Source organism: Artemia sp. Qi Xiang Cuo, chromosome 9 (genome assembly GCF_049724085.1).
Source record: "Artemia sp. Qi Xiang Cuo chromosome 9, ASM4972408v1, whole genome shotgun sequence".
Taxonomy (NCBI): domain Eukaryota; kingdom Metazoa; phylum Arthropoda; class Branchiopoda; order Anostraca; family Artemiidae; genus Artemia; species Artemia sp. Qi Xiang Cuo.
In genome coordinates, this window is record NC_142802.1 from 30,130,662 (window position 1) to 30,156,322 (window position 25,661).

The 25,661-nt window shown below is 37.0% G+C and overlaps 1 protein-coding gene across 2 annotated transcripts; it reads right to left on the reverse strand.

Annotated features, from left to right (window-relative positions):
* Positions 1–579: 579 nt before the first annotated feature.
* Positions 580–23,956, reverse strand: LOC148948548 (uncharacterized). Of its 2 annotated transcripts, none has more exons than XM_089093984.1 (5): positions 23,869–23,956; positions 8,296–8,514; positions 5,500–5,614; positions 2,165–2,347; positions 580–818 (listed from the first exon to the last, which is right to left on the reverse strand). In XM_089093984.1, exons 2-5 carry the CDS (start codon positions 8,509–8,511, stop codon positions 625–627), a joined length of 708 nt encoding a protein of 235 aa, XP_088950110.1. In that variant the 5' UTR covers positions 8,512–8,514; positions 23,869–23,956; the 3' UTR covers positions 580–624. The 2 variants fall into 2 exon arrangements, with proteins under 2 accessions (XP_088950110.1, XP_088950111.1); XM_089093985.1 differs by lacking the exon at positions 23,869–23,956 and adding an exon at positions 23,709–23,837.
* Between the last annotated feature and the right edge of the window lie 1,705 nt (positions 23,957–25,661).

Genomic DNA, 25,661 nt, shown 5'->3' on the forward strand with positions numbered 1-25,661 from the left:
GACACATTTTATGTCAAAGGTCACATTCTTGTGTGCTGGGACACAATGACAAAAAAGGACGAAAAAGTGATGCGTTTTAGAGATTTCAAAAGACTGTTCCTTTTTTGCCATGTAAAATGGCAAAAAAGGAACACATTTTGTAAATTTATGAAATAAAACGAATCATTTCTCAAATGAATATATATTTCCAGGGAAAAAATGTCATTCTTCACTAAAGTGTTGTTTTTATTGGTATTTATTTATTTTTGTTTTTTGTAGTATCCAAGTTTTGCCCGAGGTGTTGTAAGTAAAAGTTTTTCATTATATTTGATGTTAACTGGCCGCTTTGAAAGTGGTTTCCAAAGCGTCTTTTGGATAATTATACAACTGGTAAACTGGATAACCTCTAGTTTTTGAGATTTCAAGATGAACACATTCTAGCTAAAAATGACACATTTTTGGATGCTCAGGGGACACATTCATAGACCAAAAAGTTGGCAACCTTGACAATTGTTCAAAAAACTATAAAACCTATGTAATGTACAAAATCAATTTTTCAACTTTTCATATTAATCTCTCTATTCAGGTTTCATGCTAATGTCTGGGATAAACAAATATATATTTGATTTTAGGCGAGAACATCATCTAAAAACGAAACACAACGCCATTTTTTGGTTTAACTTCTTCTTTTTCCCAATCCGGTTGAACTGCTTTTAGCTCTTCTACTGCTGGGATTTTTTCATCTATTGGTGATCTAGGTCCAGCATAGTCCAACTGTTCTTGTGAGATATATTCTGCAAATAAGGCTGTTTTCTCTGAATCTTCGTAAATGTGGTCGCCTGAAAAGTTTATGTAATATAATCTATTTATTTTTGTAATATAAAACTTTAAGAACTGTTGATCGAACCCCTCCCCCCTCCTCGGAATACAGATACCCTAATTTCGGCTATCAATCATTATGTATCTTTTAAAATACAATACGCCTTTCTTCAAATGCATAGCTCGATTGTCTGTTATGGAAGAACAAATTAGAAAATTATTAATTAAAAATATACTTAAATTGCTTTGTTTTTTCTTTTGTTGCGTTTTTTTTTGGCTGACGCCGGCAACCAAAATTTTGACATTTTTGTGAGTGGAGCAGAAAACAGGATGCTACTGCGTCGTCACTGCTATATAATCAAGGTATTATCTAGTAGATAAATGTGTTTTTTCTCCTTAAATGACATTTTTTGTCAGATTCTTTAAGAAACATTTACTTATAAGGTTTGACTTTTAATTTTGGGGTTTTTAAGGGCAAATACCTTGCAATTTTGGTTAAAATTCTGTTTTTTTGTCTTATGAAACTGGATTAGCCCAGCTTTTACATTCAAGTAAATGGGATGATGCTCTGTTATGATTAGTTGGTGCTGCTTGGCAATGACGTACGAAATCCACACTGAATCTCCAGTGACGAAATACGTTGCAAATATCGTCTCCAAATAAATTTATTTCAAGAAGAAAGTTCTTTACAGAGCCGGCCCTGTTTTTGTTTCATTGGCATGAATTTCTCAAAATTCTCTCCATATGAAAGGCATAAAGCCAAGCTTCTTTTTTATCTTCTTAGTCACTTATTGCATTTTGTTTGGTTTCATCTTTTCGACTTTTTTTTATTTTTTTCGCTTGTTTTCTACCGCTTAATCAGGGCCTAAGAGTTACAAGTCTTTTGAACAAAACGGCAATATTAACTCAGTTTTTCTGCTAGATTTGAAATTGCGTCGTTAGTGTCTTTAACTTCGTGGTTAATAAAGAAAGAAAAATAAATAAAGTATACTGTTTCTTTGAAGACTTGAATGATATTAATAATTGTTGTACTTTCTTGAACTTTCTAAAGGATATATTCCATAAAATATAAGAACTGAAATTTGACCATATGAAAAGTTTTGCCTTAGCCCTAATCTGAATCCTTAAAATAGTATTAGAAATTTAGCTTCTGAATAAAATATTTCAGCTATTCTATGTGAGCTGCTTGATGTGTTTAACAAGTAATTCAAAACTAAAAATTGATTGTCTTCAAAGGGCTGGGTCAAGTAATTAGCCAGCATGTTATAAATTAGGAAAATGTATAATTTTCATGAAAAAAGTTATTTCAATAATTAGCCGAAAGAAGAAGAAATTCAGAATTTTTTAATTTTGAATTTCGAGTTACCTGATGGAAGCAGGGAAATTATAGTTAGAGATATGGCTGCAAGAGTTCCTCCAAGACAGCCAAATCCAACGCCAAAAACTATGGAAATTTCAAGAATATTGTTGAATTCAATAGCTGTTTTATCGTGAACTTCAATAGATGCTTCTTTTTCAACTACTATAGTTTTCCGAGGTAACAGGTATCCTGCAAATGAATACAATGATTTAAGATGAAAGTAGGGTTAAGGATATTTTCTTTAGGGGTTGCAGAGCCGTAGCACTGTGTATAGTCGTAGTAGGAGTACAAATAGTGATAATCTAGGGTGCTATGTTCCTCTCTTAACTATTCAACAATTCTTTAAGCCCTTTAATGAGAAAGTGGGATCCTAACGTGTTCTTTGTGAAATGGCGTTCCAAAACGGTTTTTCCATGTGATTATAACTAAAATGTAAATAGTAACACCTAGAACCGTTTGCCAATTTCAACTATTCAGAGTAAAGGTGAAGAGACTTAAATACGCCATTATTCTAATTAATTGGAATTTATAAAACTTTCTGGGGTTTACACATTAAATATTTCTAGAATCTAAGGGAAACACCTCTTAAGTACTTAATTTGAATAATAGTGTTTGAGACAATATAGTCAAGCGACTTATAATACATATCTAACCGCCTCAAAAGTGGACTAGGGTCAAATTGAAGAATGTAGCCGCAGGATGCATTATAAGCTACTATTTTAATTAAATACTGCTGCTATCTCATACTGTTCCAAGGCTTTTCTTATTTCAATGCAAACTACTTTCTTAAAAATTCTTTTAAGCTTGCTCGAAACTGTACAGTTATTTGGTTTTCATAGCAAATAGTAACAAATACAAAAGAGGAATGACTAAAAAGAAGAAGGTAAATGGAAGTATCAAGAAACAGCAGCCGAAATTTCATGATTTGTCATTTAGTATCAAGACTTAATCAGCAAGTGCCAGGGGCGAATCTCCAGTATTTTTATTGGAGGGGCAAGAGGGGTCCATATCTGGATAGTCAAAGGGCATGGGATGTATAATATTTTTCTCTCAACATTATTGGGGGGAGGGGAGCAACTGCCCCCCCTTGCCACCCCCAAAAGAAGCCCCTGACAAGTGCTGCTCTTGGAATTGTTATCATCATGTCTCTGTTAGTTCCCGTCTGAAAATTGACAGTAACATTTGCTTTTTCTGTATCGCTTTGGTAAAACTTCAAATAAGGGTGTACACAAGAAGGAGTGAGCCGCGTCGCATGTTTAAGGAAATTTAAAAATTACGAGTTTGGAGATAAGAAAGTCAAACACGTTGTATTTTCTACCCTTATTTCAAATATATAACTTTCGTCATAATACAAGATAAAAAAAGTAATTTGAATAGGATTGTCGGTTTGATGTAACAAAAAGGGGTACCCGACGTCCTCCGAAGGAGTGATTAAATTTAAAAAAAAAAATAACTTCCAGTGACTTCATCATGTCAGAAAAGTCCTAATTTGACTTTGTAACACCTTCTTAAATAAAAGATTTTTCCTCACGATCACTATTGGCTTATTTTTTGTTTTTCTCTAGAGGTGATCTTATCGAATTAACGGTCCCAGAAAGTTGCAGGAGAGGAGACTATAACCCAGATTGTGGGTTCTATTGCCCTGTTTAAGTAAAGAAAATAGTGTTGTTTTCCGCAATTTTGTACCATAAAACAGTACTGCTATACAGTACAGTACAGTGCGACTATAAGGACTAAAATTGGCATCGAACTATGTTATTTTAACGACATGGTCTGACACGATGGTACTTTTTATCCCATTTATGTGACAAACCTATGGCTTCCTCCTTTATTGAATAAAATAAATAAATAATAGCATATAAATGAAATCCACGTATAATGAAGGGCTTGCACAGGCTATAATTTGGGAGAATGGTGTAAAACTCTGTATTGCAGCTGCATACAAGGAGCAAAGGGAAATCCTCCGTCCCTCTTAAAGAACTGTCGGAAGGTCTCCCCGAGAAAATATAAGACCTATCTACCTTAACGGACAAACCAGAGTGTAGTAACGCACATAAACTCATTGTCAAAATGAGGCTCGAGTAGAAAATCTCTGGTTAATAAGCTTAAAGTTAATAGTGTAGCTTCGAATATTCTTGCCTTTTCTGTCATCTTTTATTTTCGCCTCTACGAAGCAGTACTGAAAAAGGCCAACCCAATATACCAATGGCTGGACCAAGGCAAGAGGCACCACTCGCAGAGCGAAGATTTATTCGAGATGGCTCGCTCGTAAATCGGCTCCAAATCATAAGTGCGAAGGCCCGAGTTTACAGTCTTTGCGAGGCAAGAGTCAGTTATGATGAATCCGTTTATGCCAAATATTTGTGGTAAAAAAAAATACTATTGACTTTACCCGTATATTGGAGTTACAAAAAATAAAACAAAAACGAAATTTTGTTAACACTTAATGTGATTAAACGAATATATGATTGCTTCTATATTTAAGCCAATATTGTGAGAAGATTCAGAACATTTAAATGTAGTATTTTTGGGAGACTTCGTGAGCCATAGTGTCAGCCTAAATGGGCCGCAAACGACTCGTGGGCTTATGCCAAATATTTGTGGTAGAAAAAATAATAATGACTTTACCCGTATATTGGAGTTACAAAAAATAAAACAAAAACGAAATTTTGTTAACACTTAATGTGATTAAACGAATATATGATTGCTTCTATATTTAAGCCAATATTGTGAGAATATTCAGAACATTTAAATTTAGTATTTTTGGGAGAGTTCGTGAGTGTTAGTGTCAGCCTAAATGGGCCGCAAACGACTCGAGGGCCATATCTGGAGAATCTAGTAGGAACAAAAATACTATCACTTATTGGACAGGCATAATAGTTCACAGCTGAATAAGAAAAAAAATTTAACTTTGGTAAAAAAAATCGTCAAGGGGTATTGTTCCAGGACCCTACCCAAATAAGCTAAGTTTGTCGATCTTAAATATAAAGAAGCTTTTGACCACTAAAGTGGGTGCAGGGTGCAGAAAAACCGGCGAGAGTTAGAGAAAATTCGTGGTTTTACCAAAAACATTATAAGATTATCCAGGAAGGTTTTGCTACGAGGTAAAGCTCACAGTTCTATTCACACATGCGTGATGGCCTTTATTTTGCAATGGTGATAATTCTCTGAAACCAGATTAAGGGTCTTAAGGTCTCAGCACGCTTCACCAACCTTAGAGTCCGCTCAACAGTTTTTTTAAATGTATTTCATCAGATAAAAGTTCTGACAACTAAGTACATGTTGTTATTCAAAAACGTTTAAATTATGTAGTTATTCTTATTTTGAAATGCAATATTTACCGAGTAATATCAAAGCTATCCCAAAAATGGTCGTAGTAATTCCAACTATTAGGCAAAACTGACAAATGCCGTTCCATCTTTTAGATCTGCGACTTGAAGTTGGCGCACCAAGTTCCTAAAAAATAAGTCTTTTATAGATAAGAAAATAGAGTTATATTGCAAAATGCAGAAATTCCATTTTCCGTAGAATGATATATTGTCATCTGTAAATTTCGAACGATAAAAGCCCATGTTTGAGAGGAAAAATGTTCTCTTGGGTATAAAAAGCAAACAGATATTTTATGGACCAAGTTTTTATTATTTTCATCATGGCCACCGCAATAGCGATGACCAAGTAAAAGCTGATGTATCTCCCACGTATTATATTTTCCTGCCACTTAATATAGAAAAGGTGATCTTAGAAACTTAGGAGGGGGTTCATTCGACATAAAAGCTTAAAGTTATTGTGCCTTTTTTAAGAGGCAAAATAATTGGGAGATACCAACTCCTCTCCCGTGCGACTTTGGACTAGGTCCTCCCCCGCAACCCCCCATGATATCAGATCTAATTTTTTAGAAAGTCATTTAGCTGAAAAAAGTCGAAACCTCAAACAAAAACGCTTCCCTGGCATGAAATGGTCATGCAGAACCGGGTTAAACGGCCCTAAATCATGCATGTTGCCCAATGTTCACAGGTAGGTTTTATCAGAAAAAGGGTAGATATGTAAAAATATTGGGGGGGGGGGCAACTTTTATCTTTGATTACTATGAAAATTTCATACAAGTCTTTCGGTTGAGTGTACCCAAATAAATGTACTTTAGGGTATAACACAAACTTCGTAGCCCAATAGGCAGGGGCTTGAAATTGTTTAAATTACCCATTATTCACTGCTATGTTTTAATAGGAAATAAGGGGGGAGGGTCAAGTTTGGTCGTGGATGTCCTACGTGCTTGGGACTTAAAGGGATCCTTGCACTAAGAGTGTCTAATTTCTCTGACGGGTAGGGCGTTGAGGACTCAAAAATACATCCTTTGTCTCTTATCGGTTTGAAACTTGCGTCAATGAATCCACGAGCCAAAAGAACCCAGAGAAACAGATTCCTGTAAACATGATTAGAATTGTGTTTGGTTTTTTAGGTGTAAAAAAAAAAAATAAAACACTGTTCGAAATACACTTAGTTATCAATAAAGAGCAAATGACTAACTCTTAAAGGGCTAGAGAGAGCGGTACCCTTACTCTTATTTGTGGTGGTTTTTGCTCGTTTTAGTTTGACTTGACCATTCACTCTTAATTTTGTTCGTTTCACTTTTCATTTATTTATTCATAGTAATGTTTGTTAGTTTCAAGTTTGATGTGTTATATGAATCTATTTCTGCCTGTTTCAGGTTTGAATATCGCTCTTTACTTTTCTTAATTTTTTTAAGGTATTTATTAAATTAATTAAAGAAAATATATGAACAATGAGGAAAACTCTCGAAAAAAACCGGCAATATAATAATTAAACATAAATTATGCAGTGATATGTGATCGAGGTTCGAGATTTTAGTCAAATTGCCTGTGTTTTGTGCCGCATTTTGTTGTATTTTTTCAGGTAGCGCCAAATTTTTCGCCACATAACATTTTACTCGTTTACCGCAAATTAATTAGTTAGGTAAAGGAAGGTGTGGCTGAAAAGAAACGGGACTGTAGGCCGATGAAAATTATAGAAGAAACATCACTTAAAATTTTGCCTTTGTAATCAACAAGACCAAATAGGCAGTAAATTAATAATAAGTTTGATCTAAAGTTAAAAATATAATCAAAAAGCTGTAGAACTAAGAAAAACAGTGAAAAACTTAAAAATACTTCAAGATAAAAAACAAAATGTAGATGAAAAACCCAAACATATAAGGTAAATTAACAGTTAGGTTGTTCCTGTCCAATGCAAGAGTTTTTTTTTGCTTCTTTTTCTTCTGATGTGCGGTATGGTCAGCAGGGCCATATCCAGGATTTTGTTCAGCGGAGAAGGAGGAATTTTCAGGGGGTTTAAAAAAAAACTTTAAAAACGCATCAAAAGCGTGTTTTGTGGATTTTATTACGTTTTTACGCTTCGGGCAAACACTTCGGGGGCGGGGGTTAAAATCCCCCAACCCCTCCCCTGAATACGGCCTTGATGATCAGTCAGTTCAGCTTTATGTCTTACAATTACACCGGAAAATGTGTATCCTCATCAATTTTGAATCACATAAAGCTTGTCCGATTTTCATCAGTTCAATAAGACACTCAATAGGAGTGCTTGCCACTGGGGTGGTGTAAAGCAGCCAACTATTTTAGCACGTTTCAGGAAGTAGAAATTGCTGGATGTCTTTAATTTTGTTGGGGCTTACGAGATAGGCTTTGTGTGTGAGGCATAATTGATGGGCTATTAAAATAAAAAAAACACGAAATTTGATTATAAAATATCAAACAGTTCGGGGTACGTACTTTAAGTAAGGAGCGACACAGTTCAATAGTATTCGAAACTCTAAAAAATAGAATTGTGATATCAACCGTCGTAAAGCATTGCATATATTAAATACGTAACCTAACCTAACCTAGGTATCTTTTTCTCCCCCTAAACCCCAAAAAACAGCTTAAATATTGTAAATTCAATGAGAAACCACGCTCTTCGATCAATTTAGATAACAATTACCCGCTTTACGAGTCTCCATCACTGCATTCATTCGACTGTCTATAGCCGAAGTGCCCGTGTTTACGTTCATATGCCTGATTAGTTCTTGCTGATGAAGACAAGAAAGAAAAAAAAATTATAATAAATCAGATATCTATGTAGCGCACCTTTTCTAGTTCTTCACTATCCTTATAGTTGTTTTTCTCGTAGAATAAAGGAAGATGGTTTTTAACTCCAACAAAGTTTGTTTTTTCCGTGGTGCTGTGCTTAGGCTCTTCTGAAAGGCTCTCCATGGTTGGCTTGGAAAAACTTCGAGCTCGAAATAACTTTGCCTTTCCTACAGCCCTCGTAGGGACACTCCCATGATTGGGATCAGTCGGCATTAGCTGTCAATTAAAAAAAAAAAATAATAACTATTAAAGCTAAAAAATAAGTAATACAAAAATTATATGATGAAATAAATCGATCGGTGCCATCGTGGATATTCTTACACCAAAAACAGCCCTGAAAAGCTAACCAACTAGCCAAGGGTGCCCAACAAAACTGTTCTAAGGGGGGGGGGGCTATGAAAGTACGCCTTTGAAAATAAAGTGTTAATTTTTTTCGAATATTACATAATTCGCAGTTTTAGGAGAGGACGGGGGATAAAGCCCCATCCCCGTATCTGGGCATTCTTGAGACTAGCAGTAGGTATGTAGCATATTTTTTACTTTTAGACGTAGTAATATTACCATACTAAAAAGAACAGGTTGAATCAATTGGTAATATGAGTACAAGAAGCTATAGCCCCAATTATCCACACTGATAATAATATATGTAGTGTTGGGCGATATTTCTGAAAAGTTTTTTGCTCAGATTAACTTTAGGGTTTGGCAAAATTCAAGAACAAAATTTGCAACTTAAGAGTATTTTGCACCCTTTTTTCCAAATTTTGAATAAAATAAAGACTTCCATTACATGAATGAACATTACAAAAACCCTGATTTGGAATTACTCGGGCTCAGAGTAAAGGAAAATAAGCTACAGGATATTTTTGGCTATTCAAATCAGCAATATGTCAATATTTTCCCCTGAGAATTGTTTCAGCCTTTCAGTGATTAAAAAAAAACAACAAATCAAATGAAAGCAAGGAGCAACATTAAAACTTACAAGAGCTCAAATTTTCCCGTATATAAGGGGAAAACCCCTCCTCAATACCTCGCTCTTCGCGCCAAAGTTTCTTTTTGTATTTCAAAAATATCCCGACTCTCCCGTGTAAGATCCTCCTTCCCCCAGACAATTCTATCCGTGCTAAAATTTCCCCATAAAAAAACTTCTTACGGATAATTCCGCCAGGAAAATTATTTTAGCCTATTTTCGTTTGAGAAAAAAAAAATACTTCTTATCCCTTTAATTTCTAATCGTTTTTCAAATCATTCCGGAAATTCTCTCTTCGCGGAAATATTTCCTGGAAATTCTACCCTCCCAATGTCTCAACGGAAGGTTTCTCCCGCGTGAAGTTCCCCCATGAAGAATCTCTACTGTAGAAAATCACCCCCCCCACCACGGCAATATCTACCTGATAACTTCAACTCCTTTGAAATTTTTACATGGGCTATTTCCCAGGAATATCTTCAAATGCTGAATTGGCAAAAGAAAGTAGGTAAAATAAATGAATTTCGTAAGAATTCTGATAAATTCCCCCCCGTATAGTTTCCCTTTGAAAGTTCATCCCTGGAAACTTCCATCCCCACGGTAAATTCTCACGTTGGAAAATACCCCCCCCCTGCAGAAAATTTTTCCCATGGAAAAATCACTCTCCCGAAAAAATGCATTTTTACTTCCCAATAATAAATACTAAAAGTAAACACAGGACAAATTTCATAACTTACAACCCTGTCCCCAGGGACTCGCTGGGTCTTGTCATCCCCAAAGGCATGATTACTTGACCTTTAAAGTATGCTGATCAAAATGGTTATCTCACATTTTTGATCGGCTGACTTTGGGAAAAGGGAGCGTGGGAGGGAGGGGGAATCTAGTTGTCCTCCGATCGTTTTTTCACAAAGTGGGGGTCTAAACTGCTATTTCCGTTCAAGCAAGCCCTTTCCCGATCTTATATGGCCATTGGTTCGTTAGGATCACCCTTGCAAAAAAAAAAACAAAAAAAAAACAGAACTAATAACACGCATCCCTGATCTCTCTTCTGGCAAAAATTACAAAATTTCACATTTATGCAGATGAAAGCTAGAAACCCTTACAGTATGATTTTCTGATATGCCGAATCTAATGGTGTGATTTTTATTAATATACTTTGACTTTTTAGTGGCGTTCCCACCCTGTCTTAATAAAAATTCCATACACATTTTATCAGGCTCGTAGCTTTTGATGGGTACAAGAAACTTGATTAATTTTATATATCTGGAGTTGGTATAAAAAGCCGATTCATTTGATGTATCTATTGTTATCAAAATTCCATGTTGAAAAGTTTCGGTTGCTACTGGACCGAGTTGCTCTTTACTTACAGTTTGTTACCACGGACTATTTGATTAACTGATCAGGCTTGGAATCCACTTTCAGAAAGAACATTGATGGCGGGCATGGACATTAATTTTGTGACAAGTTCGTATTGACATTTCTGAGACCCATATCATAAGACTTTCACGACTTGAATGGGTCCGTTTTCTTGGAACTAAAGACTCCCTACTGAAAATCTGGAAAGCCGTGGTAGATGCAGCTGCTGGCGAAGCTTGCCTTGCATTGACTGCTGAAACTCCGTCATGCCACCAAAAATGGCTTGATTCTATTATGGGTTAATTACAGGGACTTGATTCGGCACTTGCATCTGTTGATACAGATTCTAGCAAGGCCCAATCCATGTCTCTTGCTATTTTACTCTCAAATTGGAGATGATCCTCAGGGGTAATATAGAATTTCTAGAAAAGCAGATGGAGGTATGTGGTAATCGTGACAAATGTGATCTGAGCAAGGCCTATAAGCTTAGAAGATATTTTATCTAGCCAAGCCTTTCGGAGGTTCTCAGCAATATTTGAGAGTTCACCCTCACTGAACGTTGTTTGAGAACAAGCTATGTCAACTTATGTATACAGCTGTACATGCTGTGTATCAGTTTAGGGTGACCGCAAAAAATCGATGTCTGAATTTTGTTTGTCTCAACCCCACAAAACGATTCCTCTTTCCAGATATTGAGATGGCCGAAGTTTGAGCTCGATTAAGTAACGTTAACCCGTGCCGCTCGTCGCTCAAAGTTTGAAAAAAATCCAAATTTTTGGCCAAAAGTTTACGCATAGAGCCATAACTCCAGAATGGTAAATAATAAAAACACGCTTAATATATCAAAAGAAAGCCAATGTTGTTCTTGAAACTTTATATTCTATACATAATTGTTGTCATTTTAAGGCAAATAGAGTTACAACAGTCTTTAGTCCCAATAACGCGACCTGGTACCTTTAGGAGCCAGTTTGGGGTATTCTAAGAATTTTACGGGTTTTTGCATAATCAGTCTCGTAATGAACATTTTTTTTTATTAAAAAGTATTTTAAAACTCAGTGTTTCAAACATGATGAGTCGTTTGTCAAAATTCAATCTTTTATTCTATGGGGATTACCTGACTGGTTTACCAAAGAAAGTTCTGTTTGGCAGGCAAAAAGGAAAAGAAAACACAGCATAAAGATTGAACCTGGCAGACAGCATCTACCAGAAAATCATAGGAGTAGAGTACAGGGGGGCCAAGCCCCCCCCCACAAGAAATTTTGAATTCTGCCCTGGAACGCTCAGATTACTAGCACAAGCAAACTTCACAGTTAACTTCTCAGTCCTAAGACTGATTCTTTTGACTGATCATGCAATTCAGTTTCTTTTCCTTCCTGGCGAGCAGAAAAAAACCTGTCGATTTTTACACTTACTACCATAATTAGACTTCAAATTTAATCTTTATTTAGCATGAGTCCCCTTTTCCTGGAAAGTGAACGAAAGTGAAAATGAAGGGTAGGATCCGCTGGCAAAACCGTCAGTGCTCAGTGATCCTTTTGAACTTGAATGGACTGTGAGTGAAAGAAACAGAGGCGAAAACTTTAACAAAGAAAAGTTTAGAACACTATTTTTCCGCTAAGAAATCGAAAGACAGAACCGAGTTTACATATGGGAACTCACATGTTGGTACCGAAACAGGACAGATAAACGAACAACCGAGCACTTGTAGTTTTAGTGGTAATGTTCGAGCTAGTGATGTAAATTAGAAAACAAATGACCAAGGTAGCCCTAGTAGTAGCAATGTGTCTAGTGTAGCTCATACAGTCAGTGTCAGGGATGTCGGTAGTAATAGTACTACGAAGGGCAGAACATTTCAAGCTAGCTGGCCTGAAAAGCACCATTGGTTACGACTCGACACGACTAAGAACGGTGCTGTGTGTACAGTCTGCACAGAAGCAGTGAATATGAAAATGTCCCTTCCAAAGACTTCTCGCGATAGACTCCTTTGACACATTCATAACGAAAGGGTTCAGCAACTCGAAAAAGGCACTCGATCGCTTTAAGTCGCACAAAGCTTCGGCATTTCACAAAGCAGCTATCGCAACCACAGACTCTTTGCACCGCGGTAATGACGTGAGTCAACAAATAAGTGCATAATAAAAGCAAGAATCGCATGACTCTCGCAAAGCTCTGAAGCTCATATTCTAGTCTTTGAAGTACCTTGCCTCACAAGGAATACCTATAAGAGATAAGCAAGAAGAGTGTTTGGACTTCCGACACCTTCTTGGACAGGACAAATGATATTCCAGTTTTAGAAAAGTGGCTTGTAAGACCAGAAAAGTACAAGTGGCTGTCACCTGACATTCAAAATGAAATATTAGAGTGTATGTGCCATGCTACGCTTAGACTCCACATAGATCAAGTGAAAAAGTACAAATATTTTGGAGTGATGCTTGATGAAACTGCTGATGTTTCCTGTAAAGAACAGATTTCCATTTGTCTTAGAACTCTTGATGACAACCTATACATAAGCGAAACGTTTTTTGGATTTTATTTAACTGAAAACACAAAGAGTGAAGCACTATTTAAGTACTTGATGGATGTCCTTTGTAGTTTCGGTCTTTCGTTACAAAATTGTCGTGGACAATGCTACGACGGCGCTGCTAACATGTTTGGGAATGAAAAAAGTCTACAGTCTCTGGTGAAGGCCCAGGAGAGAAGAGCCTTATATGTACATTGCCGTGCTCACAGTCTGAACCTGGTTGCTCAGGATGCGGTGGAAACTAACATGAATATGAGGAATGTTATGAATATGGTCCAGAGATTTATCGCTTTTGTTAGGTTCCCCGTAACGGTCGTCAAGTTTCAACAGCGTAAAGCTGGATGAAGGGGTGGCACTCCGACCATTCTGTCAAACTAGGCGGATCTTAAGAAAGCCCTCCACGGCAATCGCTAGCAATTACTCCAAAATAATCCACTGGCTTGAGGACTTCAGCAATCACCCAGAAAACCATATAAAGAAAGCCGAAGCTGATGGATTTCTTGAGACCTTTACAAACTTTGATACATTCTTCAAGCTAGAAATTCTTCGCATTATCTTTACTGCAATAGAAGACTCCAATACTGCACTTCAAAGAGCGCAGCTTTACTTCAGAGAGGCAGAGGAAATAATTGATTGCCTCCGTAAGGTCTTGGAAGGTATGAGGAACGAACATTGCTTTAAACTGCTATGGGAGGCAGCTGTCTCATGTGCAAACATTCTGGTTCTCAATGAGCCAAAGCTCCCGAAAAAGCGCAAAGTTCCCATTCATTTTGATGGAAGCGGTGCTCATTACCATCCGCCTAAGCCTGAAGTTACTCATCGCCAAGTTTTCTATGAAGCTATCAATTGCGTACTGATGGGCTTGACTACAAGATTTAAACCAAGCCAAACAACTCAACATCTCTCTAAAGTAGAAGAGTTCGTCATAGGTGTATCTGACGTTTCGTACGTGCAAATTTCTATAAAGACCATTTTGAGGACTATCCCCAGCTGCAGCTGTACCGATACATACTCCTTGATCAAGCTCAAGCGAACAAAAAGGAGATCCAGAAATTTGATGCTGTTGTCAGTTTTCTGAAAGAAAATGATTCACTTGCCAAAGCTGCTCACCAGATGATGAAGTTAATTAGGATAGTGTCGTGTATGCCAGTTTCAAACTGCACTTTGGAAAGATCGTTTTCAGGCCTCCAAAGACTAAAAACATATCTTCAGTCAACCATGACCCAGGAAAGACTGAATCATTTAGCTGTTTTTGTCAACGCACAGGGAAGTCCTAGAAAGCGTAGACTTCAACAAACTCACAGACGAGTTCATCAAGCGAACTCAAGTTCGAATGATTACGTTTTCACTATCCCAATAGATGTAGCATGTGTTAGAACTTTGAAATGAAGGAACTCTTTGTATTTGATCGACCCGTAACATTGGTGATTTACCAATTATTCACGGCTTGAAGTCGAGGGGAAATTTCGGCACCTTGGGACAGGTTCAGTCTAAACAGAAATATTTCGCAAATTAACGGCGAGATTCTATTCATATAGTAAAGTTGATCTTATGCTAAAAGCATCTAGCTATTATCAGAAGAAGGCCAAAGAAGCCTTTGATACAGTGTTAAAATTTCAAACTTTTGCTTTTATTCTTGCTCGAGGAGTCTCGATGTTGTACTTCGGATTTTTGCTCAGACACAAACAATTTTTTTTTTTTACCTCATCTCCGATAAAAAAAAAACTTCCACGCTTCTAATCCAAAACTCTGTTGTGAATTTAAGAGACTTACGAGATGAAACAACATGTCAAAATACACGTCCCATCTGACTCACATCTCCCCTAAGGCAAACACAGCTTTTATACTGCTTTGTTTTCGGTGCAAGGGTTGCCCCCCCCCCGGAGAAATCGAAACTCTACACCTACGCAGCAAAATTGGGATCTTGGAGGAAATGAACGTCTCTGAAGAAGCTGTTGAAGACCTAGGACCATCTGAAAGCAAGAGGACGAAAGTTTAATTTGAAAGGGATGTTTAAGACATTTTAAACATGAAATTGTCCTACTACTCTTGAAGCACTATATCTTAACCCTCTTGAGTACAAAGTCTCGAAAACTTCATTACACCATAGAAGGCAAATGTTCAGAGAACAATATACTAAAAAAAAATTTGTAAAGTAAATATTCCTGAAAAAGAGCCCCTGGTGGTCCATTGGGACGGTAAACTTTTACCGGATGTTTTAAACTTGAATAATATGAGCGAATAGCTATTGCAATTTCATATGGCGAAAAGCAACAGTTGCAGGGAGTTTCTGTAACAGCAAGCAGCTCTGGAGAGGAGCAAGCCATAGCCGCATTTGAATGCCTACATGAATGGGGTCTTTCCAACAACGTCAAGGCGATGTGCTTCGACACTACAGTATCCAACACGGGAAGAATCAAAGGAGCAAGCATCATATTGGAGCAAATGTTCGGAAGAGAGTTGTTGTGCCTAGATTGCCGTCATCATATCTTGGAAATTCTGTTAAGAGGCGTATTCAACACAAAAATAGGATCAACTACTGGGCCTCATCCAGACATTTTAAGAGATTCCTCATTGCGTGGCCCAAGATAGACAAAGGAAAATACGATACAGGTATTAGTGACATTCTTGTAAAAGGCTGCTAACTCTAGAAGTAATTGCCAATTGTTGCTGCTGAATTCGAAACAAAATTAAGTGAGAGCCACCCCAGGGAGGACTATAAGGAGCTATTGCAGTTGGCTCTAGTATTTATTGGATGTTTATACGACAATTTTGTGTTAGAGCTCCGAGAGCCATTCACCACGCTAGGTGGATGGCTATTTGCTGCTTTAAAATGTTTATTTTTTGCTGTCAATTTAAGATGTCTGAAGAAGAAGAAGAAGAATGTTCTGCGCGTGCTATATCTTTTTCTCTAGTTAAAATTGACTGTAAAGCTTGGTTCAATGCTCCAAAAGCTCATGTTGCACCAAAGCAAGATTTAGATATTTTGCATAGTCTGCTAGACTATAAAGAATATGACAACGACATTGCAGGAATAGCCCTGACAAGATTTTTTAACCATTTGTGGTATTTGAATGCAGAGTTGGTAGGATTATCTTTTTTTGATCCAACCATTACAGACGACAAAAAGTTGTTAATGGCTAATAAACTGGTCAGTAGCACCGATGAACCATCAGAGCACACTAGGGTTGTAAACCCAAAAGTCAGGAAAGAAAAATTAGAACAGGTAGTTGATGGAGGGTTGGTAAATTTACTAACCAAAAAAAATGTTTACATTCTTTGACCGATTTAATATAAAAACAGATTTTCTAAGACAACATCCAAACACCTGGTCTCAAAATAATGGCTTCTAAGGAGGATTGAAAATTGTCAAAAAATTAAAAGTAGTTAATGGTATGGCTGAGCGTGGTGTTAAATTAATAAGCGACTTTAACAATCTTCTGACAAAAAAATGGAGGCCGAAAGCAATACTTCCTCCAAGTTGTAAGCAAATGCCGAGTGTTAAATCCTGACGTTTCAAAAACTGCTTTAACAAAAGCTCTAGAATAGATTATATTACAATGTAAAATTATCAACTCGTGATTGCACTGCGTCTGTATCATTTTCGGGTCGGTTTTGTGTGTATTATATACCTGACTTTTATATTCTAAAATAAAAAATGTCATTAGACTTATCAGTATTACTTTTTCTTTATTATATTTCTGCTTTAAACTAAAAAATATACCAAAAAAAGCAAAATTTATCAATAACAAAATACACAAAGTGCACTCCTAGTGGTACCAGGTCATGTGTCTTGGGACAAATACTGTTGTAACTCCGTTTGACTTAAAATAACAACTTTTATGTATAGAATATGAATTTTGAAGAACAATATTGGCTTTCTTTTGAGATATTAAGCGGGTTGTTATTATTTACTGTTCTGGAGTTATGGCTCGATATGTCAGTCTTTTGGCCAAAACTATTGATTTTTTTTTTAAACTTTGAGCGACCAGCGGCACGGGTTAACGTCATTTAATCGAACTCAAATTTTGGCTATCTCAATATCTCAATATTCGACTATCTCGAACTCAATATCAGGAAAGGGGAATCGTTTTGTGGGGTTGAGACAAACACAATTCCGAAATTTTTTCCCTCCTGTATAAGATCCGTTCACCCGTACGTACGAGTTAGTGGATTGAATATTATTTTTCTTCTCTCGGCCATTTGCGAAACAATTTTCTATGTTGGATCTTTTCTGCTGGACGTTCACCGGTAGATACCAGAAAATATCGATATTTTGGTTTCAATATTCGATATCGATATTTGGTCCGATATATCGATATCTAACATCACCCAACACTAAATATATGGCTAAAGTATCGGATATGTCTGAGTACAAGAGCACAGACATAAAACTCTCTGGAGGGGGAAGGGAAAGCTGACAGTTTGTCTTGATTATAAATTAAAAAGAAAATTCTCGGAAGATACGTATCATAGTTGTCACGGACATTACAAAAATTTTAACTTCCCATTCAGTTTTGATCGTCTTGTGGAGGGGGGGGGGATAGGAAACAGCTTTCATCCTTGTATGAAAAATTTTCGTTTTGTTCAACGGAAATAATGAACGTAAAAACAGTTGGAATGCAATATATTGAATGCAGTCTACATTTAAAGTTTATACTGCAAACACCTCTTTTTGGATATAATCTCATTCATACAGTAAAACTGTTAATGCAGTAAGACATTTATGATTCCCTATGGTTTTTATTGAATTAATTTCATAATCGAATTTGGACTTGAAAATAGTTCATCTTGAATTTAGATTATATTATTTGACCTACTACATATATATTTTGACTGGAATACTTGACTGTCCCTGGCTATGATAATTAGATTGCGCAATGACCGATCAAAATATGAAGATTATTTTAAATCCGTTACTGAACTTTGTCACAAGATCTATGCTTGATGGTGCGAAAATTGATCAGATTATTGGAAAAGCTGTGAGTTTTTTTTTATCATGGTACTATCATCAGTGCTAAAGAGTTTTTGTATAAGGAGCTGAATATTCAAAGCCGAAGTGTGAAACATGCGAAGGATGAAGATAATGTATTATTTGTAAACAGTCAAATCAGGCGGCAAAGGATGATTTGCCTGTTACCACTTTTGTTATATTTTCGCCTTCTGAACCCCCAACAATCGGGGAGGCAGTCTCGGCTACTTTAGTCTCAAAAGCTAATGAACTCTCTCGGAAAATTGATGGCTTTTTGGAGAATGCGATGCATTCAGGCCCTGTTTGGTCAGCTAGAATTTATACCAACGTAACAATTAACCCTGCCCCAGCTCCTACGTTTGCCGTTGTGCTAAAAAACTGTCCTGCAAACCTGACCTCACCTAATGCTCGTAAGGACTTCATCGATAAACTTTGCCCTGAGGCCTCAGGTGAAATAACTTAACTTAAAAAATCGACTTGGGAATGGAAACTTGCTGTTAAGTCAAAGAGTGCAGCGAACAAAATAGCCGAGAATGCTAAAAACAGTACCTTAGGTATCTCAGTGAGTGTAAAATCCCCACTGTTTAAATGGATCCTGAAAGGCTTACCGATCAAATACCATGAGAATCAAGTAAAATCTCTTGAACAAAATTGCATGAAAGTTGGGGTTTTTGAAGGCCAAATGAAAATACTGAAAAAACACAACAAAGCGAATATTTCGAGAGGACAAACGTATTTTCATTTGGCCTTTAAAAACCCCATTTTTGCTCGTTTTTCTTTCTTTATGTTATGTCAGGACAATGTGGTTTAAGAAATTATCTTTGCGTGAAAGTTTCACAGTACGGGAAGTCCCGAGTGTTCAAAGTCTATTTTGAGTCAAAACAAAACCTGGATCAGTTCTTGAAAGTTGGCTACGAAAAGCTTTCTGCACAAGCATTTGTATATCTTCCAAAGCGTTGTTTCTCGTGTCATAAGACTGGGCATCTGGCCTCGCAGTGCTCTAATCGGGCCCTCTGCTATCGCTGTGGATCATGCGATCACACCTCAAACAGTCCCTCTCCGTGTTCGGAAAAAATGTTCTGTCTTGAATGTAAAATTACCGGCCATAATTGCTACAGTGTAAAGTGTCCTAATAACAACAGTCAACTAGCAAAGCCCATGGTATTACATGGATGTTTCTACTACTACGCAAGTTGTACTTTCGTGGAATATTAATGGTGGACTTTTAGTCAAAATTCCTGTGATAAAAGGTTTACTTTCAAATTGTGACGTATTGTGCTTGCAAGAGCATTTTTTGACGAGTCATAGTCTTGCATAAATTGACAATAATGCCTTCTGAAAATTGACAATAATTTTACTAGCTATTCGGTGCCCGCTAAACGATCCGCTTCCAGTGCCCCCCCCTCGGGTTGTATTGCGTCGCTTGTTAGGACCTCGTGCCACTCGGTATTTTTCATTCATGTAATTTTTTTCTTGCTCTCCGTGTAAAAGAGTATGTTGTTGTAAACGTCTGTCTCCCGAAAGATTACCGCAATGACCGATCGGAATTTTTGTTTACTTCTGGGTGTAAGAAACTAGGGTCTTGCCTCTCAAAGATTCACCTGTTAGGTAAGTGTTGAATTATTATAGGAGATTTTAACTGTAATTTAACTGACGCCTCGTTATTGCGTACTTCTATTTTGTCTGGTATTTTTGACGGTTGGCTTAGGATATTGCCGAAAGATCTTGATTATACTTACACACACTATTCAAGTCACGTGTCGAACCTTGACCATGCAGTTTCTTCTATAAATCTCCAAGTGTTACCTGTTCACGTCGTTACTGATTTCCTACTATCAGACCACCATCCAATATCTGCATTTATTTATTGTCCCTCTGCTCAGTCTACTCCCACCGCACAACCATATCAACTCCATGCCCAATTTTACAGGGATTGGGAAAACATCCAAGATGATTTTTTTGCTGCAGGTACTAATTCTGTCCTACATAAAATTCATGTTCCGTTCCAGCTGCTCATGGAAAATCTGCAAGTTGATGCAAATTAAGTACGGGTGTTGCTAGATATCTATCTTGCACAAATTTGCCATGCTCTGCAATGCGCAGAAAAAGCCGCTACTCAATCGGAGATCTCACTCCAATTCCAAAGAAAGGTAAACTCGCAACCCAGTGCTCGTCCTTCCGCCCTATAACAATGGCTACTACCTTCTGTAAGCTTTTTGAACTTCTGTTCATTGACCATCTGAACGCGAAATGCTATGTTCCACCTTACCAATTTGGATTCCAGCCACGTCTCGGTTGTGTCCATGCTTTGTCGGTTGTCGCGAACGCATTGATCAATGCTGATGCATCAGGTGAAACTCTCGTATTGGCTGGGCATGATGTTCGTAAAGCGTTCGACTCTCTCATTCGCGCCGCTTTGCTACTCCATGCAGTAAAACGTAGAGTGAGCCCCTCATATATCAGAGCCCTTCGAGACATGTATTATCGTCTTAAAGTTTGCCTAATACTTCACCAATTAGCTAAAGTTAGACGGCTCTCAAGTCTACGCACCAACCCCTAATATTTTCGTCAATGTCAAAAAAGGTACCCGTCAAGGTGATATTTCTTCCCCTTCACTCTTCAGTAATGGAGTTCTTGATGCACAGTCATCTGTTCCCACAGCATTTATCTTTACCGGTCTTGATTTATTTCTCGTATTTTATGCAGACAACATTCCGAATTTCAGCCGTACTATCAAGCGCATAAGTAAGATATCTCCAATGCTAGAATCTGAGTATGGAGCACTTGGTCTTCAGTTCAATCCTGAAAAGTCGAAAATAGTATTCTTCAACTGGAAGCACGTGTTGCCTAGGGATGTTCATCTTGGAAATAGTAGAATTAAGCCTGTAGGTCATATCACCTACCTCGGTCTTCCCATTGGTTTGTCAGTAATTCACCCGCGACAACTAATAATTTCTCACATTGAGCGTAAAGTTTGGTTATCATATGCTTCTTTTGTAACTAATAAGTTACGGTTCAACCGCCATCTTCTCTCGAAACTTTTTAACTCTGTAGCTCTACCACATTATCTGTACATATCACAGTTTTGGAAAATGTTCACAAATTCTGACAAGTCAAAAATTCGTTCAGTTTTCTTCCGGTTCGCAAAATATCTTTTACGTTTTCCCTCTTGGACACGCAATTCGTATCTAATTAGAAAGTTCAGCATTGCTAACCCCATTATAGCTGTGGAAAAGCAAATTCGTGCTTATTATTCCCGTTTAATGAAGTTGAACCATCCCTGGTCGTCAGTACTGGCCCAGTAGTTAAGATGTATTTGTTGTGTGTGTGTGTTTTTTAAGTGTTTGTTTTCGCGCTTAGTGTAATTGTGGCAGTTTTTAAACGGATTGATTATTCTCTTTTCGTACGAGTCGAATTTAAGTGACGCTGGTTATTGTCAATTTTGGTGTCAATTTTTCTTTGATAATATATTGCGTATATTACTAATAATTTAATTGTTTATTAATCATTGGTTCTTTTAAGCATATTGCTTTAAGTAAAGTTGTAAATGAATCCGTGATTGAATAATTTCCTTGTTTCTGTTATTTATGTATGTCGGAGTAAATGAATCATTTGTTGAGAGTGATCTGAGTTCAAGACCAGTGGGCGAAAGTGTCGTTTAATTCTTTTTACCGTTTCTTGTCATATTTACACTAGTTGATATGATTATCTACTGTATATCTTTTTTAATTCACTGATGATTATTTGGGTTATTTGTTTACCAATTGCGGCTTGATGCAATGATGTTCATATTGTTTATGTTTGTTCAGTATTTAGGAACCTAAAAAAAAGAAACATGTCGCGTACCTACAGAGCAGTGTATAATTGAGTTTTTCTTTCTCGTTTTGTGTAATTTGCTATAAGAGTTGATTTAAATCTATGCTCTAGCGGTTGTCACTAGAAACCACATGTATAACTCCTAAGTTTATGTGTATTGCTTTTTTTTTCCTTATTGCTCCGTCTTTTCCTTTTTTGTATGACGGGTTATCCAATAAATAATAATAATAATAACACCACAATTTCAATATATTTCTCTAGTTTACAAACTTGGCAGATGTTTGATTCCACTATATGCATAACCTAAACTGTAAGCTAGAAAAATATAATTTTTAAATGAATCTCTCTGAATAATGAAAAATACATCTTTGCACTTTGGTTTGCCACTTATACAATATTCGCATTTTGCATGGATATGTGGCAACTGTTACAAAAAAACGAAGCTAAGTTGCATTTGAGCTTTCAATTTGAGAGTTTGACCAATATTTTAATCTATAATAATAAGCAAGGCAGCGACTTACATTCATTGTCCTGGAATTAGCGAGGACCGTGAGGTAGTGACAAAAGCAAGAATCATTTGATAAAAAAAAACAACAACTTGGAATTGAAATCGCTTCAATCTGTATCACAAACTGACATGTTTGTTTATTTCTTTTATTCTGTTTTTATAACCATTAGCAGTTCTCACTTCTCTAGTTTCTAACCCAAATCTATCTTTTTTCAAGACTCAGCCTTTTCCATGTTTGCATTTTTTTCCCGAGCAAATTTCTTCTATTTCCCATAGTTTTTGTAATCATGAAAGTGGAGTAAACGCGCTCTTGTTTTTTTTTTTTTTTTTTTTTTTTTTTTTTTTTTAATCTTTGATGATTACCAGTATAACTTAAAAGCAGTTTTATCACTGGGAACAGTATGCATTAGAAAAACCTTGAAAAATAGATCTAGGTCCAAAAATTTAGATGAAGAGAGGGGGTATATCCATGTGACTAGCTAAGTCTAATAAGATTTTTATCAATGCAGTTGGCCATGAATATGTCCTTAAGTTAACGAACGACTAATTGAAATTTTCAAGTGAAAAAAAAATACTCCGAGGGAGCAAGTTCTTGTATAAGAGAAATGGCTCCCTTTCCCTGTTAGGCACAAAATTTTAAATGCAGCTTAAACAATGCGAATTGCAATTGTTACACGATTTCTCATTTCCCATATTTGAGATAAATTATTCCAGAAATTCTGAGTAACCCATGGGCACCGAGAGAGATGGTATCTGAAACTTGTCGCGGCATCGAGCATGTTGCATCGCAGGACTTTGACATTTCAAATATACGAGTTTTTCATTTAAGAAAATTAATACACGCTCTTAAATGAAGCTAAAGCAACGTATTTATTACTGAGAAACTGTTTATTGGTCAAACTGGTCATTATGAAAGAACAGAAAATGTTATGATTTGTTTTGAAAGTTGACATTAGATGGTGCAAATCTAGCCCATTGGGTCCAAGGCGAGAATTCGATTCTCCGAAATCGAACGGGGAACGAAAACTTTGGATCTACTTTTCTTCAAATAGTTCAGGAGAGCAGAACCACCTTGCGACAAGGAATGTAAATATTTAAGATATGAGGTTTTCAAGACCAAGTAGCTTTGGGACTATGCCAATCACGAAAACTCTTTGGATCACCACACGTATCTTGAAGCAGATTGTACATAAATGCAAAATGATTTTGCCCACAAAAAAGAAGAGACGATGTATGAGTGGCGATGAATATTGGTGATGTATAACGATCTTACCTTAGGTTTCGTTTTCTATCCTTTTTCAACTACTTTAGCTTAATGCAGTAAAAGAGCTCCTGAACTGCTATGACTATAAGCAGGTTGCTGCAGAACAAAACACTTCCGATAACTAAATCTTAAAGCACAACAGAAAATTGAAATTATGACAAACTAATACCTTTCAAGCCTATAGTTCCATTTAATCTTCTTTCATTGAACTGTTACAATAAATGGGACACATTTTTCTCAGCAGGATGACGTCAAAGTTTTTCTTACGGCGCAAGAACAAGATAAAACTAAATAGTCGATAGAAACTTGGTGGTAATCGAGGGCGGAAACTTCCATCATTTTTACATTCCTTTCTGTCAGTGACCTTTGAAGCAGCAGGTGACATAAGTAATTGAAGAGTACCGCTTGCTGTTGCACTAATGAATGTTTGAATATATGGGGCATAAATCAGATGAAGTCTACTGTCACTGGTGTAGGACAGAAGACGATGGAGACAGCTTTCAAAGTTGTTAGTCAGAGCAAGGCCGTATCTAGGGCGGTTTAGGGGGTTTGAAACCCCCTGAAATGTTTGTCCAACTCGTAAAAACGTAACGAAAATGAATATAAACAAAATTTTGGTGCGTAACCCCCCTTCCACCCCTCAAAAATCCTTTTGTTCCCCCCCCCCAAAAAAAAAAATCCTGGATACGACCCTGAATCAGAGCAAAAGCTCCTACGTGTAGGCATGGCTTTATGTCTCCAGGAGTGGACATGACCCCAATGCCAAAAAATAACGTTTTTTTCAGACATTTCAGACCAGAATCCAATATAAAAGGGGAACTATGATGCCCCTGGAACTCTTCCGTAAATTGGCTACCAATATTCCTTTTATATTTCGGTTATTTGCTGCCAACTAAACTATTCCCCTTTTATCTTATCGTGGACGTTGTTTTTTACTGTATATTTGGAATAATCCTATCGGTGAGTGATATGGGTGGCAAACACGGCCTGCACGCATCACGGTCTTTTAAAAAGCCCCCCCCCCCCTTCCCCAGTATCGCTATTATGGACCAGTATGCTTGCGGAGTGTCAAGCATATGCGCATGTATGGGGCGTATTAAAAATTGAACCATCTGTCTCAAATTTGAACCAACGGTAGCATGGGGTGAGCTTTCATTGGACGGAAGTGATCGATCGCATTATATTACACATGGGCACCGGAAGCAGGGAGCAAGGGGGGCCATAGCCCCCCTGGAAATTTGGGACTATAGAGTAATTATAACGAAAAAAACTGAATATGGAAAAACCATGGAAAAAATGTGTGTTGCCCCATTGTTGACTGCCTGCCAATAGATTTTGACCATGATTTGACCAGATCTGCCAGAGATTTGAACAGAATAATTTCTGTTCGTTTTAAGTTTTAATGTTGCTCCTTACATTCAGTTGAAAAAAAAATTTTAATTTAATTTCTCATCCTTTTTTTTAATAACACCTCCCTCTCCACGGGAAAATCCCCCTCCCCGCAGAAATATCCTCAGGGCATTTCAATCATGGTGAAAAATTACCCCAAGCAGCTACCCTTAACATCTCCACGCCTAAAATTGAATCGGTAGATAAAAAGCAAAACTTATAAAGACATTTGATATAGGAATTCTACAAAATTCACCGAGTGGAAAGTTTCCCCTGGAAAGTTCACCCCCTGGAAACTTCCCTCTCCATGGAAAATTCTCCCCGTGTAAAATCCTCCCAGCACTAAAATTCCTCCCCTCCAAACCCAAAAACTGTATGCATATTCCCAACAACAAATAAAACAATGAGTAAATTTTATAACTTAAAAACCTTTCCCCAGGGACTGTAGGGGGTTATTTTATCTCTAAAGACATAGTTATTGGGTCTTTTAACTATGTTGAAGAAAAATAGCTATATCAAAACTTTGATCGGACGATTTTGGAAAAAGGTGGCGTGGGAGGGGGCCTAGTTTCC